Below are 17966 nucleotides of genomic sequence, written 5' to 3'. Positions count from 1 at the left end.
AAAATATAGCAGTTTGTAAGGCTGAAGTGGAATTTTGAGTAGAAGCCAAACTGACATCTATTCCCTTGTAGCTGAAGAGAAGGAAATCCTCTAAGAGTGAAAGTCCTTTTCCTGATAGAAATTACTCATCTTCATCCATTTGAAATCTGGCACTTGAATGGCCAAATTAGGTATTTTCCAAGTTACTCATAAATCAAATTAAGAAATATTGATCCACAAGAAAAATTAAGAAATCAGTGAGGAGGCAGTGCAGTGGCCCCTTGGTATTCTCTGGGGTTTGGTTTCAGGACCCCTCGTGGATACCAAAATCATGGATACTCAAGTCCCATTAAATAATAATGGCACAGTAAGATGGTGTCCCTTTCATAAAATGGCAAAATCAAGGTTTGCGTATGAGAATTTCTAAATTTTAAAAATATTTTCAAACCATGGATAAAAAAAAATCCATGGATATGGAGGGCTGACTGTACTTTTATTAGGGCTAACTAATAGTTAGTCTTCCAGCGGGCTTATCCATCAGACTCAGTATAAAAGCTTATGATGATGTTCCACTCTCGACTGTGATTATTGGCTACTGATGAACTGTTTTTTAGAGAACTAATAGGAATGTGGCAAATTCAGTATTAGTGTTTTATCAATTGTATTTGTATTATTGTATTATTTTATTGATGTAATCCTCTCTCGATCCTTGGGAGAGGTGGGAAATATAAATACATTTTATTATTATTATTTTGCAAAAAGCTGTGGCTAAGCAAGGGCATTCTAGTTTTAGATGAAAGACTTCCATGTGCCGTTGCATTTACATTTTAACATAAAAGACAGGTTTATAGGACAATGGTAAGTAAAGAAGTGGTACAGAAAAGCATTACTTTGTGGTGAATTTGCCCATGTGATCTCACAACCTCTAGAATATTTCATGAAAGAAGAAAAAAATGTTCTCTCCAATGCCTTTTAGAGACCTGCTCTTTTGATGGCCAGATTTTCCGGGACGGTGAGGAGTGGCGATTCAGCCAGTGTGCCAAATGTATTTGTCGGAATGGGACTGTGGAGTGCTTTACGGTGCTCTGTCAGCCTGTATTGTGTAATGAGGTAAGATTATGCATGCTGTCAACTACTTTGCATTTTATTAGCTTTTAAAAAACATAATTAGGTGATGTATATCCTCATTGGAAGTTGCTGCCCAGGCAAAAGACCATCATTACTGAAAATATAAATTAGAATTCGATTGTCGACATTGTCTGACCCCCCCCCCCCCAACCACTGCTAAGTAGATTTGAGCTGAAATGGGCAGCGTTTGTAAAAGTTAGAGTCTTAGAATCCTCCAGCTATTATGTCCACTGGCACTAACAACCATGTTGTTTGGAGGGCTCTACAAATTACAGTCCCCAAAAGTTAGGTTTCCAAACTATGGAAGTACATGAGCAAGTTTTTCATTGAAAAGTTTGCCCTCTGTAGAGTGAGTCCCCTGTTTTAGAAGTTGAAAGAGAACAAAAGGGGGAAACTATTCATTCTCAGTGAGAGAAGGAGATACTTTAATCTGATTGATCTTCATGTCATTAGGTTTGAATCTGATCAGTTGCATGACAATCTGACAGTATCCAGTTTTGGGAGAAAGACAGGATATACATCCAGTGAATGAATGAATGAATGAGTGAATGAATGAATGAATGAATATATTACATGCCTACCTGACCACTGATTATTTGGGTCAGCTTCAGGAAGAGTAATGCCTATTTAGAATAGTACACTGTAGCTGTCTACATCCTGCCTGATCTTGGAAGCTAAGCAGGACCAGCCTTGGTTAGTACCTGGATGGGAGACCACCAATGTATACCAGGTGATGTAGGCTATGTTTCAGAGGAAGAAACTGGCAGAACCATATCCTTGCCTAAGGAAACCCTATGAAAAATTCATGGGGTTACCGTAAGTTGACAGGTGATTTGAATGTACACACACACACAGAGTTGCAAACAACTTGTGGTAGGGATAAATTACAGTAACCAAAAGAAAAAATTGGTTCCCTGAATTCTCCCTTTCAGTAGAAGTTCAGTGTAGTCATACCATTGATGATGTAGACCTTCTCAGAATCCTTAGTAGACTGATAATAACAGTGTCAATATAACCAGTGTGTCTTCCTACAAGAAGTTGGAGCAGATGTTAGAGAGAGAAAAATGTAATGAGTGTGGAATAAGAAGACACTCAACTAGGTGCAGAGGGAGGTTGAGGTGCTGATGGCCTAACAGCAAGAAGTAGAAATGGGATCCTCACCAGTCCCCCTCTGCTGCTTTAAAGAGCAGCCATTGTGATCACTCTTCAGTGCTGGTTCTTCTTCTTCCCATGAAAATGCTTGTGGACACACATAGACACACCTGTCTCTGTCTGCACCTTCCCTATCATGGGATCCCCTCTTGCACACTGCTAAGAGAATGCAGAGGGGGAGGTAGTATGGAGCTTATTCTTTTGAATGCCTGTTAAAGGGTGCATCTACACTGTATAAATAATGCAGTTTGACACCACTTTAACTACCATGGCTCCATCCAACACAATCCTGGGATTTTTAATTTTGTGAGATACTCTTTGGCAGAAAAAGCTGAAGAGCCTGTAAAACTACACATCCCAGGATTCCATGGAATGGAGCTACAGCCCTGAAAATAGTGTCACAATACATTATTTCTACAGTGTAGATGCACCCTTCAACAGGCATGGACTGAGAAAATGGTCTGCAGCAAGTTGTTTTCCCCTGTCCCTCTTCTCACACTGCCTTTGATCCACCAGGCATTCAAAACAATGGTTGTACTTTTCATTGTCCCTCTTTGCTGGACCAAAGGCACTGTGAAAAGAGGGACGGGGGAAACATAGGTGATTGACCCAGTCCTCTTGCCCACCGTTCCTTTGATCCAACAGACATTCAAAACAATAGAACTACTCTTCATTGCTCTCTCTTCTTTCTTGGAGGCTAGCAATGTGTGTGTGTGTGTGTGTGTGTGTTAGAGGAGCAACTGCTGTTGTGTAACTTGTTCTCTTTTGTTCCTTTTTCTATGGCAGGACCTGTTAAGCAGGGTAGACGGTGGGTAGTGGACCTGTTTTCCTGGCATCTTAGGAGTTTTTCTTTCCCCAGAACCACCTATTTATTTATTAATTAAAATATTTATTTCCTATCTTATAGCATGAGTTCTCAGTTCTCAGAGCTAGCCCCCAGGGCCATCAGCAATTCCACTGCTGCCTCTGCATCTAGCTGGTGTCTTCTTATTCCATACTCGTTAAAAAAATGTAAAACCATTTTAAATGTTAAACATTAAATGACAATACAAGGGGAAGCTAGCTCTGACCCTGTGCAGAAGCCTGCAAGTGGTGAATCTAGTGGCGTTCCATATTGCAGAGGCAGTCCTGAGGAAAATCTTGAAAAGGAAAGACATGAAAACTACTTACTATCCTGTAAGAATGTTTAGACTGTTATTTGCACAGCACACTGAAAGGTCTCTCTTGCATGATTTGTTCCACTTGTGAATTCTCTTGATTAGGATGGAATGTTGAGAGAAATTGAATATACATTCCAGTCAACAGTTGGCATGCATTGGCATGATAGATCAATTTAAGTACATATTTAAGTTTCATGTCTGCAAATAAACATAATGTTTGTCATAAATGATCAGAGTTCTTCAGTTATATTGTCCCAGTAATTCTTAATAAGAGCAAAAGTGTTGTAGTGGCTGACTGCGACTCTGAAGATCAGTGTTCAGTTTCCTGTTCAGTCATGGAAATGCACTGGTTGACCTTTGGCCGAATACACACTCTCAGCCCCAGAAAACCCTGTGATAGGGTCACTTCAGGCTTGCCATAAGCCAGAAACGACTTAAAGGTGCACAACAGCAACAGTTCCTAATGACAGCCCTGTAAAGCAGGCTAATCACCCTTGATGTCCAATTTATATCTCATGGCCTTGATCAAAATGCTGCACCAAATCCAATGCTTAGTTTAGGCAGAGAGCCAGAGGTTTAATATGTGTGTGTGTTTATTATTGCACAGCTTGGAAAGTCACTTTGAAAATAATTAGAGTTCCAAGCCCTTGAAAGTACTTAGTTACTTTTATAGTCTTTTTAAAAATCTAGGGCTTTACTTTCTTGTTATTCAGAAATATCTAATATAGCTGTCTGTCTGTCTGTCTGTCTGTCTGTAAATACAGAATGCTACAAGCCACTGGCCTGTGGTGCAAAATGTACCAAAGCACAGAGGTTATATAGCCCTTTTAGCTGTAAAAGGGCTAAAATTCTATTTTAAAAAAGGAGTTCTTATCCCGCATTATATTGCAATTGTAATATAACTTAGTGATTGCAAAAAGGAATTAGTTACCTTTAATGTGCTATTTGTGGCATGCCATTGCCAAGCCCTGGTTTAAAACCTGTTGAAAATTCAGGTCAGGAGTCGTAGCCTTGTATATGGTATAAAATGCATCACTGATGAGGAAGGCAGACTGTGACAATAAAACATTTTTTAAAACACCTTGTTCTCACCAAGCAAGGGGTTGTCATTCGTCTTTCCATTCCATTTGTGGACAGCATTTCTAACCTTAATTGCTGAGTACAGCTGGGAAATTACTAGTTGTCCACCCCTCGCAGAGCTTTAAAAGTTACTTTTTTGATGACATTTCTCAACTTTCCCCCAGCCAGCATAACTAATGCTTTTCTTTAAAGTTTGGATTAAATTGGAAGTACCACTCCACTGCCACTTCTCTTCCTTCAAGGTGGAGAAAAATTTAACTCCTTCTCCATGATCCCAGAGCCCATCTCAGCCCCCCTTTCCTTTCTCTAACCTTTCATTTTTTAAAGCTTGGTTCCCTTTACTTCAAATTGACACAACTTTTTTTAAAAAAAGTTGGCATCAATATTTTTGATACTTTTCTCCCCCTTCATGCTCCTCAGTACATTCTGTTTTAAACAAAACACTCAGCAAAATAGCTCCCTTGATGCATAGGGTTAGTCATCCAAGTTACTAGCAGAAACCTTGGCCAGGAAAGCAGCAGGCAGGGAAAATCGTCATGCCATAAACTGTTTCTCTTTTAAGATTCCCCCACCTGCTTTTTAAGGAGCCAGGTGTTCACATTAGTAATACCAGCTATTTTTTTGATGAGGGTATATAAACTGTTTTAGTGGGGGGAGGCATACTAAAAAATGTTCTACATTTTGCTCAGTTCTTTAGCGGAGATGAAGAGCTAAAAGAAATGAGCCTTAGAAGAAATTTATGAAAAATACCTAAATGTTTCCATCTCACCCTTCCTCTTCGATGTGCCGTTATCTCAAAATTGATCGTGCTAATATTTAATCAGCCAGTCATTCGAATGCCATGGAACATGTAAGAAATTTATTGGTGACATGAGGAGGGTGTGAATAATCAAACTGCAAATCTTTGCGCTAATGCAAAAACAGCAACACAATCCCCCTTCAGCTAATTTTAGAAATCTTTGATGGATTTCCTAACAAAAGACTCTGATGGAAAATGCATTAATCTTAATGGTGGGAATCCTACCCTGTTCATTCTTCACTTCCATTTTTTTTCTCCACTGCCTTTTATTCCTGTACTAGCTAAATGTCTGTCAGTAGGACAGGCTGTGAAGCATTGGAGAAGACAAACTAAATGTGAAGGACTGGAGAAAGCAAAAGGAGGTTGAGATAGGCTCTGCAGTCATGGATATGGGGTGATGTTTTCCCCTCATTTCAGGGGTGCAGTGATGGCAGTGGAATAGTGCATTCAGACTGTTTTTGTTTCAAAGTCGAAATTTTAAAGGTGTTTTTAAAGATATGGGATATGTCTCGGGGGTGTGGTTCAAGTTCAAAAACCCAGAGGAGACTGTCTGTCTGTCTCTCCCTGCCCATCTGCCTATGTATTTTATTTATATTTTCCTTGCAGCCGAGACTCAGGAACAGCTTACACTGGCACTTACTGCTACTCTATTGACTCTGGAGCCACTAGCTGCCACTTTTAAGGGAGAGCCATAGCTGAAGTTTCATTGCTATCTCCCTTAGAACTAGTGGGTTTCTCTTAGATTTGCTGGAATTCATCTTCAGAGTTCAATTTTTCAGAGCTTTAGCTATTTTCCCCAGGTATCCAATGAATGGCATCAGATGTGTTTTTAAGCTGATGGGAGGAACAGTCCAGTATTAAAATCAAAATGCATTCAAATGAGATGCCAGGTGAGAAGGTACCTTTTGTGATTATTATAGAATGATAGAGTAACTAGGTGATGGGTGGAAAACATGTGACTCATGAGACATATTATTATTTTGTACCTCCAAGTTGACACCATATTGTTATGTCCATCTAATGTGCCTCCAAGTTGACTCCTAGGTTTATTCAGAAGAGGTGCACCTTTTCCTTTCTCTTAGGCTGAGAGAATGTGACTTGCTCAAGGTTACCCAGTGGACAGCTATGGCTGATTAGGGATTCAAATTCTGATCTCTTGGCATCCTAGTCCAACACTCAAACCACTGAAACATGTTGGTTTTCTTTTCAAGCCATATCCAGTCCCAAAGGCAAAGCTAGGTGACAATGCCAGACTGGGCAACGTTTTTGCAGGCAAATTCGGTGTTGTTGGCATAGCCCCAAAACATCATCAACAACAAAAGCAAACAACAAAAACTTGAGAAACAGTTTTTGGGGGCTTTGTGGTTGTTGTTGCTTTCTGGAAGTCCCTTTTTGGACAAGAGCCTGTGGTCATGCTGCTGATAGAAGGATTTTGGAAGTCATACAGTAATCTAGAAAACAAGTAGATATAAAAAGGAATAGTTATTGATCTTTGCTCATTTATATTTGCTTTCTTTATTTCTCCGGTTGGTGCTTAGGGTGAAAGTGTCATTGTACCAGCTGGAAAATGCTGCCCGGAATGTACTCAGAAATCCTGCTCCATATCTGGGAGAGCATATGAGGTAACTCTTTGATTAAAATATACAAGAACCAACTTGACATGAGCTGTGTGACACATATCTGTACTATTCTTGCACTTGAGGTCTTTGCCAGAGGTAATAATTTCTCTGGTGGGTTTTATTTCTTTGCAAATTAACTGCTTTCCCTCCTTCATTCTGGGAAGCCTAATGAACTAAAAGGGATTAGGCACAGAAAGGAATGTGCTGGCAAGAGGTAACTCAGTTCACAAGTATAGATAAGACTGTTACTGTTAACATATTTTGTAAAGTGGTGGGCGAGGAATTGGGGAAGAGGAATGACAGGCATTCTTGGTGAAGGTTAGTGCTCTATAATCAGGAAGACATGCATAATATTATAACAGAGGTGGGGAACATGGGACCCTCCCAGGCATTGTCAGGTTGTAATTCCCAACAGATCAGGTTAAATAGTTCCTCACTTCCAATTTTATCTGTAGAACCACTTTGTGTGGCTAAAGAGGTTGGAGTGGAAGAGACTCAGTGCAAGATTTTCAGTTGAGTTTCATGTCTAGGTGAGGGTTTGAATCTTGTTTTTCATGGCTACAGGCCTCTACTTCATGTTAACATTGATAGTTAAAATAAACTGAATATATATCCATAAACTCATCCATTCACAGTGATTTGAACAGAGCCAATGTTGTACTACATATACATCCTAGCCACAAGTAGGTTCTAATGCCCACTTTATTAAATCTCTGTTCTGGTCCTTATCCCAAACCCTACAGCAGGAGAAGAATTTCTTCCACTATTCCTGTTTACCTTTCGTATTGGCTTGATGCTGATCCTGTCTACCAACTTTGTCCACTGTCTACTCTTTATGACTATCATTAAAACTGAATTTGTCAAATCATCACATATGCTTTGCTTTTCTGTTCACACACACACACATACACAGTCACACACCTTTACAACACATCCATTCGTATATGTGTCTGTCTGCAGGTGCTTCACTCCATGCACCTGACAAAGAAGACTGTGGGTGCATCTACACTGTAGAAATAATGCATTTTGACACCACTTTAAGTGCTGTAATCCCATCCTGGAATCCTGGGATTTATAGTTTGAAAGACCTTTAGGCTTCTCTGTCAAAGAGTGCTGGTGCCACACAAAACTACAGATTTCAAGATTTTATAGGATAGAGCCATGGCAATTAAAGCGGTGTCAGAGTGCATTATTTCTACAGCTTCACTACTAACATCTTTCTCTTGGCTAATCTTAGAGGTGCTACAAGACCCCTTCATTTATAAACTGAATAATTAGAACATAACCTCCTTTGTGTTGGGCAGCATGGAGAGCAGTGGAAGAAAGACTCCTGCACAACCTGTATTTGTGACAGAGGAGAGACCAAGTGCTTGAGAAAAAACTGCACCCTACTGACCTGCCAGGAGGTAATGCCTGACCTTAGAACAATGGGATAATCCTTTGGGATCTTGGGAACAGGCTTTTCTTTCTATTGCTGCGTACTCTGAATTATTGCATTCCTAGGGAGAGAACAAAGTGCAGCCCTCTGGAAAATGCTGTGAGGAGTGTGTACCTTCCAAAGGGAGCTGTGTCCATAATGGCACCATCAGGTACAACAACGAGATGTGGAATACTACTCACTGCGAGTTCTGTATATGTGATGGAGGTCAGGTCACTTGCTGGAATGCAGAGTGTCTCCAAGTGAGGTGTTCCCTGGTAAGTATATGATTACATTTTGAACTGTCTTAAGTACTACGTTTTATTTATTTATTTATTGTAAGATTTCTGGGTGGCCTTTTCTGTGAAGGTTTTCAGGTAGCTAACAAAGCCTCCAGGTAGCTAAGAAAGCCAACAAAGTAAGTTCTCAGGCAAATGGGGTATTATTGTGTCTTAATCATTTAATCATTGTCATTACTATTTTGCAAAGAGGAGGAGAAGGCTGTTGACAAACAGTGAACTGTTTGGAAGATCCTGCAAGTAAGCTTCAGTTAATGAAATAGGTGTCTTTCTGAGCATTAATTCTTTAACTGAAAATTTGGCACCAGAGGAAAAAAAAATGAGGGATACATTCCCACACCACAAAAAGGGAGAGTAGTTGACCAGATTTCAGCAATTTTTTTTATTCAAAACATAACAATATGTACATATAAATTGAAACAACCAGGAAACGTCAGCTTTACATAAGTAGAAAATCATTTTGACCATTTTAGAGGCCACTAGAAGGTTTCTTCCAAAATGCATCCAGGTATGACATTTTCTTTTACCACTATCACTTTTCTTATGGTTTCTGTTTTGGTGGCCAAACCTATATATCTGTCCTCATTCTTTTTGGAAAGAGCTCCTCCTGCATCAAAACACTTTTTATGGTTCAAAGAGATGTTCCAACAAGTAATTCTGATGCTTTCCTATGTGAGCTAGCAGCACACAGCAGTAACATCTGCTCCTGAACCCCAGGATATTGGTCTCATCTTCGTACAACACTTCCTTCTCTAACCCCACTGTGTGGGGGAAACTCACACAGTATAAATGACACCAAACAAGAGACATTTCACAAACGTGTAAAGGCTGATGACTGTGATGTCGGTTAAGACCATGGATCCACTCTTGATCTTAGCGTAAAAGATCTGTCCAAAGTGCTGAACCAGTTCTGGGAGCAGGATAAAACACCTTTGATAACTAAAGTTTGGGCTAAAACTGGGAGTAAATTCCCCACCCCACTGAAATAGGAACCATCAGCTTTCATTGCAAATATACATTTTTAACCCAGGTTTTAGAATTCAGCAGTTTGGGTGTAGAATTTGGGTTAAATTGCTATATATAGGCCTGTTACAGACTGCCAAAATAAAGCTGCTTTGGGTCTCTTTGGAGGTATGCTATTTAAATGATGCATGGGTCCTAAGAGTCCGGAGGTCGCGCCAAAGCCACACTCCATTTCTAAGCACTGGAGTGCAGCTTTGGTGCAGCTTCCGGATTCTTAGGGTGCATGCATCATTTAAACAGCATACCTCCAAAGAGACCCGAAGCAGCTTTATTTTGGCAGTCTGTAACAGGCCATAAATATTTTTGAGACTAGCATGCCCAGTGCTGCTTATTACCAGTGATGTATTTTAACTTAGTGGCCTCAGAGTTGATATCTGTGTTTTTCCATGAAGCAGGTAGAATATCTCTGCTTTAAAACCTCCCAACTTTTCAAGCTCCCTCTGTATCCAGGACAGCTGCATCAGTAAACCAGAGCTAAATCGAAGCCTAGTCGCAGTGGGTTTCATCCTTGGTTGGGGAAGAATTAATTTTTCTGGTCACATACTCTCTTTAAACTGTAATGAGGCCACAGACTTGGCATCAATCCCTGATGGGTTAAGCAGGTGTAGGATTTAGCAGACAGGAGTTGGGGAACTAGAAGTAGAGCGTGAGATGCTATGCTCTAGCAGCAAGTCAGTGTGGATTAATCTGCTGCCAAGCATTCAACTGCCATCCTCAAGAGATTGTTTGTAAGTTCTCAGGCAAATGGGGTATTATTGTGTCTTAATCATTTAATCATCATCGGTACTATTTTGCAAAGAGGAGGAGAAGGTTGTTGACAAATAGTGAACTGTTAGGAAGATCTTGCAGTCCTTTGTACTGTCATTGCAACTCTTGCTACACTGAGAGAGGCATTTGGGAGATCTTTTTAAAGAGACTGGGTCACTGTGGATGTTAAAATCTTTTTCTGAAGACGGTGGAATTTCTATTTCTTGCAGGCTTGTGCTTAATATATCTGTTCCCTGCAGTGAATAGCCAGAGTGATAACAGAGTAGCAGTCAGGGTGGTCAGAAAAGAGTAATCTGATGGCATCCTTTGTTTGAAGGGCTCTACAATCCAAATCCAAATCCAGCTTTAAAAAATAATAATCATGAGTAGAGGAAGTAGGAAATTTGAAGATTTCTATCAAAGGCACCAAACTTTGTCTCATTTTAGATTTTGAAGCTAAGCAGGAACAGCTCTGGTTAGTACTTGGATGGAAGATTGTCAAAAAATACTAGGTACTGTAGGCTATATTTTAGAGGATGGAACTGAAAGAACCATCTCTGAGTATTTCTTACCTAAGAAACCCTTGGAATTTCATGGGGTTGCCATAAATTGACAAGTGATTTGAAGGGACAGGGCACATATGCACACATACCCGTCAGAGTTTTCATGGCAAGATTTGTTCAGACAGGATTTGCAATTGCTTTCTTCTGACACACAAAGAGTATAATAATAATATTAATAAACATTTTATTTATATTTTCTCGCCTCTTCCAGGTGGATCGAGGTAGGATTACAACCTAGTATAAATATACAATTACAAATCTGGTCAATGAAATATAAAAAACATATAACAATTAAACAGTTTAACAATTAATAAACACATTATCGAAAGCGACAGTGGGAGTAATGTATTCTGATCCTAATCAAAAAGATGGATCCATGTATCTCATGCAGAGTCAAGTGGGTATGCTCATCAGAAGACATCCATCTTAACTGCCCTCTTGAAAGTCTCTTCCAGGAAATTGTTCCATAATCTAGGAGCAGCTACTGTGAAGGTTCTTAGGGAAGTTGAAGCTAGTCTGGTCATTTTTGATTCCAGCAAGTTCTTCCCTGATATTCTGAGAATGGGGGGTGGGTTATGTAGGGAGAGGAGTTCCCATAAGTAACTTGGGCCCAAGCCATGTAGGACTTTAAAGGAAGCAGATTGGCAGCCAGTGAAGATCTTTTAAAAATGGTGTTATATGATCAAACCTTGAAGAACCGGTGACCAATCTGGCTGCCATGTTTTGAACTAATTGAAGCTTCTGATCTTGGTACAAGGGTAGCCCCATGTAGAGCACATTACAGAAATCAAGACGAGAGGTTACCAGAGTATGTACTACTTCAAGGTCCTTTCGGTCGAGGTAGGGACGCAGTTGGCATATCAACCAAAGTTGGTACCAAGCACTCTTGGCTATCACATCTATTTGAGATGACAACTGTAGTGATGTATCCAGGAGTACTCCCAAACAACAGATTTTGTCCTTTAGGGGAAGTGTGACCCAATCCAGGACTGATTGACAAATTTCGCTGCCCAGACATGAGGTTCCTATCGCAAGTATCTCTGTTTTCTCTGGTTTCAACCTGAGTTTGTTTTCCCTCATCCAGCCCATTACCTACTCAAGGCAGGCATTCAGAGAGGAGATGCCATCCTTAGTCTTGCCCATTGTCTTGCCTGGGTTTCCCTGTATGACTTGCCCATTGTCATCCAATGAGTTTCCCTGGTTCAAATCCTGATCTCCCAGAATCCAAGTCCAACATTCAAACTACTGCACCATACTGTCTCTCTAAGTGGGTTATCAACATTTAAAATTGAAAATGAAAATGTCCTGGAGGGTGGGATTAGTACAGAACAAGTGTTTTTTCCCTTTTATTTTTAGGACATAGTGTTACCACAGGAATTGCATGAGAAGACTGTGTACACTGTTGACGTGACTTTCTTTTCAGTTGTTCCAGTCCTGCCCCTCCTATCACATTGTAAGCTGGGCATTGAAAAGTAAGACAGTTATCTTCAATGATACTCCCCAGCCTGGAATCTTGGCAGAGAAGGCACTTTTATTTGGCAAAGATTGCCTTGCCCCATGCCTATTTGTCCTTCCTTTTTAAATGTAGTGTGTACTTATGCATGCTTGGCTAGGTAAAAGCAGAAGCCTGGAATGTTAAGAGCATGCACTGTGACAAAGGCTCTTTCATTGCCACAAAAGTTTTTAAATACATGTTTCCACAGTTAACCTACATTTTTGGGGACTGTATTCTCCAACCATGCTGCCTGGAGATGATAGAGGTTATAGTCTATAATATTAGGATGATAGAGGTTATAGTCTTTAATATCAGGAGGGCACCAGGTTGGATGAGGGTGTTCTTGAAATATTCTCTCCAGAAATTGTCAACATTGACTATAGGTTCTCCTATATAAAAGATGGATAGCATGTTGCTTTCTGTGAAGGCCATGTTAACTTACTTGGGGTTTTGTTTAGCTCTTTTTTATATTATGCCACAAGTGAGATATTTTGTGCAGCTTTTAACATTTTCTCCTATATCCACTCTCATGAGTTGCAGCATTATTTCTTTAACATTAAGTAAAGCCATGCAGCAATCATAGTTGCCATGTGCAGATCAGAGTTCAGAAGTTAGTGTAGACTATGTAAATCCATGCATGCACATATTTAGATGTGTTAGATTTTCATAGTATAAACTCATACCTGGCAGTAAAGCCCAACTGAAATCAGTTCAACTTGTTGCTGAGTAGACTTGTACAAGATTAGGCTAAGTAATGAGAGCATTTGCTCTCAGTCCATTACTTTGCCAAAATGGTGCTAATGTTTAAGCTGCTCTGTAGCTTCAGAGTAGAATTCTCTACTCTATAAAGGATCATCTATATACCTTAAGATATCTGTATATCTTAAGATACCTGAATATCTTCAGTATGATACAACTCCTTTGCTGCTGCATTTCTACTAGGTGCTTGTTTGTTTCTAGGAACAATTCTAAATGCTGGTTAAGACCTATGAAGACATATATAGTTTATATCTAGGCTATCTGGAAGATCTTGGTGCGTTACAGACCGCCTGAAAGTGGCGGTCTGCCGCCACCTCCATTTCCACCACCAGGAAGCCTCAGCCTCCAAACGGGGAGGCTTCCCGGCGGCAGAAAAAGAAGCCACAAAAAGCGGCTTCTTTTTGCGCCGTGCTTGCGACGCACGAGCTCACAAATGGCGCACTTGTAACTTCGCAAGGCAAGGGGGAAGTGTCCAGCACGTAAAAATGGCCACACCCATGTGTATAGGGCGCTGCCATTTTTACGCTCCCGTCACGTGCTAGGGGTGAGACTGGTATGGACGTTAGGTCCTCGGCCAACCCCTAGCACATGACGGGGGTGGCACAAAGGCCCGTGTGGAACGGGCCTGTGTCTCCCTTTATGAACCTGCCTGAGCCCTGAGATTCTCAGTAGAGAATCTTCTCTTGGTCTCACCATCTTCACAGGTACAGCTGGTGGAGTCATGAAATAGGACCTTCTCAGTGGCTGCCTCTAATCTCTGGAAATCCCTTTGTAGGGAGACTAGAATGGCAGATTGAACTCAGTTCAACTTGCTATTCAGTAGATTTGGGCTCATTAACTTCAGTATCAGGAGAAACTGTTTTTTTTTTTTTTTACTGTTCTAGAGATTGTAAATTGCAGATTTTATCTGTGCTTAATTTTTCAAGTTTTTGTTTATTTTATTTTATTGCTGTGTCATTTGCTGTTTTAGGTGGTGGTGTTTTCTAACATTTGTCTTCCACACCATATTACATATTTCACACACACACACACACACACACACACACACACACACACACACACACTTTGAGGCCCACCCTTGGGAATGACTTTTACAAGGTGGGAGAAAAATATGTAAAATAAACCAAGCAACCCAAAATAGCATGCATATGTGGAAATGTAACACCTTTCAAGGATCTGTGAGTGCATTTATAACATATATTTGGATATATGGGTATATCTGTGTCTCAAACAACATGCAGTTATAGAAGTTTTAGGCTATTTATTTAGTTATTTTAATTTATATCGCACTTCCTTCTCATATGGAATCCAAAGTGGCACCTTCAGGTCACCAACTTGGGAAAGGTTGGTCCACATCTTAGAAATATTACTTTTTTGGATTACACTGTCAGAATTCCCCAGCCAGATGTTGGTTGCAGAGTTCTGGGAACTGTAGACCAAAAACGTAGTATTTGTAAGAATCTAGTTGTTGGGACTTGGACCAAAGCACTGTAAATTCAAGGACCTGTTTACTTCTGAAGGTCAGGGGTCAATCATGAGCATTCCTCTCTGTGTAAGGATATCTGTATGACTAAAAAGCATACATAGTTGTACCCCCTCCAGAAGAAAATTCTGATGGAAATGTGATATGTACTGTATCAAGCAAACTGATTCTCATAGCTGTACAAACTGGATTCTATCTGTGAAACTGTATCCACATGCCTCTTGTCTTGAGCCAGTCTAGTGTCAGAATTATGGCCCTTCAAGTGAAATTGGTGGGGTTTAATTTTACTTCCACAATGGTATTTAAACACACATATCTTTTGGAAAAGAACAAAGAGCGATGGAATGGGCTGTAGGAATGATAAAGGGAAATAGAATCCCAAAGACTGCATTCTGATGTGAAAAATGGCTAGCCTCCCACTATCTTCTTCTGCCAGTATCATTTGGGGGGGGAAAATGCTAATTCTCAATAATCTTTCTGTGGCTGCCCCTTTTCTCCACAGGATGAAGAATTAGTTCATTTAGAAGGCAAGTGCTGTCCAGAATGTATTTCAAGAGGTCGGCCCTGTGTTTATAAAGAGCATACCAAAGATGTAAGTAGCCAGATAATTTGTAGCATGTAAAACTTAATGGTAGATAAACATAGAGGTAGATACTCTTCTAAAAGGGAATGCTAGCATAAAAGCACAAGCTATAGAACTTAGCCTATGTAGGTACACACCATGTCAGAGGTTGGAAAAGTTATTTGTTTGGACTACATCTCACAGAATCCCCCAGCCCACATGGCCACTGTTCTCATACTGACAAATTCTGGGAATTATAGTCCAGTGTTTCCATCTTCTTTGCACATCATGCAAATATGGAAGTTCTTTTGGACTGAACACTGATTTCTGCACTGAATAGAATATGTACTTTCTTGCTTGTCCTCCTTTTTTATTTTTTAAAGCAAGTCTCTAGCCCTTAAGCTACAGAAAGCAGAGAAATACAGGTACACTGACTGACACTTAAAAATAAGAGGAGCAGATGAAGAGGACATCTGGTTTCCAGGTATTGCAGGTTCAACATACTGGGTACCTTTTGCCCTTTACAGCAACTAGGTAGAGCAGAGTGCAATCTTATGTGTACTTAGATGGGAGTAACAGAGTGTGTAAACATGCATAGGCTGCACAGAACTCAATAGAAGGCATCACATGCTTAGCTAGTCCTTATCTACTCCGTGGGCTTCCCTGTATTTTGGGAATCTGCTTCTTGCTCATGCTAGTGGTGCCTCCAGCGTTCTGGGCCTATGGACATGTTTGGAAATATGAGAAACTGTGACAGGTGTGTGCCACTTCAAAATGGTTGCCTTAGGGCAATTGCTCATCACAAAATAATTGCTATAGTGGTCTGGTGAGTCATCAAAGTCAAGAAAGGACATATTAAGCAAACATTTGGTCTGAGTTTCAAAATATTTGAGCAACCTATTGTGGAAGGAGGCACTTCACATGGCGGGGCAGTATGATAAGCCTTTGTGGGCACTATGTACCATCAGATGCCAAGTTGCTGGCTCTAATGTTTAAAGTGTGTTGGAAACCTATCAATCTCCCCCCCCCCCCCCCTCACTCCAGGTAGCTAGCTATTGCCTGAAAGCTTAGCAGATATTCTTTTGTAACTACCACTGTCAGAATGCTCAAGGAATCCACTCTTAACATTATGTGTTTGCTTACTTTTGTGAGCTGTGAGAAATTTCAGGGGTCTTCCTTTCTTGTTTAGTTTTCTCTGGATGAATGAACACTAGAAACTTGTCCAGGTGTCCACTCCTCATACATTTTCCTTCCTGTGAAATGGGGGATTGGGAATGTGGTCAATGATCCTATCCTCCCTCAAATTCCCAAAAGTCCACTCCCACCACCCTCCATGTGTTGGGGATGGGAATGGGAGATGTGATCTACATGCGTTTACTCCCTTCAGATTTCAGAACATGTACAAATAGATTTCCTGCTTCAGCCCATTCCCAAGGAGGACAATCTGGCTGGGTTGTTGGGAATGCTAGAGAGGAGGCAGAGCAGCTAAGCACATCTCAACTCTCTGCACTCCTTCACTGGGGAGCCCCTCTGAAATTTTTGCTTCATTTACAGATCTACAATGGATGTAGACCCTGATAGAATCATTTGTTCTCTTAAGTCATCTAGAGTAGTGGTTTTTATTTTTTGGTCTTCCAGATTTTTGAACTAAATCTCCCAGAATTCTTGACTGTTGGTCTGGCTAACTGGGGCTTATGGGAGCTGAAGTTCAAAACATCTTAAGGACCAAATTAAGAGATCGTTGATTGAAAGATGCCTTACTGCTAATGCCACATACTCCACTCAGCAGTCATTCAGAGCTAGGCATACCATTTAATATGCACCTGCTATGTGGTATGTTGTTTCATTGGAACTTCAACACGCTCCAATGATTCTAAGGCTTCGGTGCATATTAAAAGCATATTTATTTGAGCAAGTATTTCCTATGTTGTCCAACTCAACATCTATTTCTTGGACTTGACAAAGAATTTGTGTTTGTCTTCACTGAGTTGGTGTATTGTATACATTATAAATTTTATTGATGTATACTGCTTTGAAATTTTAGGATATAAGCAGTATAGTAGTGTCTACTGGGATTTGGTACCAGGACCCCACATTGATACCAAAATCCATGGATGCTCAAGTCTCATTGTATATAGTGCCATAGTAAAATGGTATCTCACGTATAAAATGGCAAAATCCAAATTTGCTTTTGGAATGTATTTTGGGGGTGGATATTTCCTAGTCCTGGATGGTGGAATCCATGGATGTAGAATCCCTGGATACAGAGGGCTGACTGTATATCAATATTTGCAATTAAACAAACAAGTAGATAGCTGCAGAGTGTACTTGAGGCAAATGAATTCTTTAGCAGGCAGTGCTGCTGCACAACCTGCATCAAGTTCAGTTGCACCTCCAAAGCTGCTTTAGTTTTGGGAACCTCCCATTTCTCTCTCTTTCCCTACCCCAGCATGTCCGGCTGGTCTTGTTCAAAATGAAAAACTAGCCATTTCTAACATCAATTCGTGGAGAGCTTGTTCTTGAGCTTTCTACTCTTTCTGATAAGTTGCCTATTTGGCTGCAAGGAGCTGAAAGCTGTTCCATGCTTTTGTCAATTTTCCTGGTGGCACAAAAAGAAAAATCACGGGACACTAATACACCAGAGCCAAGCTAGCCAAACATGCAATAACATACACTATATGAGCCAAATGTGCAAAGGTTG

The 17966-nt window shown here is 40.4% G+C and overlaps 1 protein-coding gene across 2 annotated transcripts in view; it reads left to right on the top strand.

Annotated features, from left to right (window-relative positions):
• The window catches only part of FRAS1 (Fraser extracellular matrix complex subunit 1), a 326081-nt gene that overhangs the window by 131659 nt on the left and 176456 nt on the right, over positions 1 to 17966 (top strand). For both annotated transcript variants that reach the window (XR_006104125.1, XM_042469094.1), the window contains exons 6-10: positions 956 to 1089; positions 6837 to 6920; positions 8222 to 8323; positions 8421 to 8612; positions 15206 to 15295. Coding sequence is in view for 1 of the 2 variants with exons in the window: in XM_042469094.1 (XP_042325028.1) it covers positions 956 to 1089; positions 6837 to 6920; positions 8222 to 8323; positions 8421 to 8612; positions 15206 to 15295 (602 nt within the window). In the remaining variant the exon portion in view is untranslated. The remainder of the gene's footprint in view (positions 1 to 955; positions 1090 to 6836; positions 6921 to 8221; positions 8324 to 8420; positions 8613 to 15205; positions 15296 to 17966) is intronic.

Source organism: Sceloporus undulatus, chromosome 5, assembly GCF_019175285.1.
Source record: "Sceloporus undulatus isolate JIND9_A2432 ecotype Alabama chromosome 5, SceUnd_v1.1, whole genome shotgun sequence".
Classification (NCBI taxonomy): domain Eukaryota; kingdom Metazoa; phylum Chordata; class Lepidosauria; order Squamata; family Phrynosomatidae; genus Sceloporus; species Sceloporus undulatus.
Note: the sequence above shows the minus strand (reverse complement) of the source record. Positions and strands in the feature narration are given on the sequence as shown.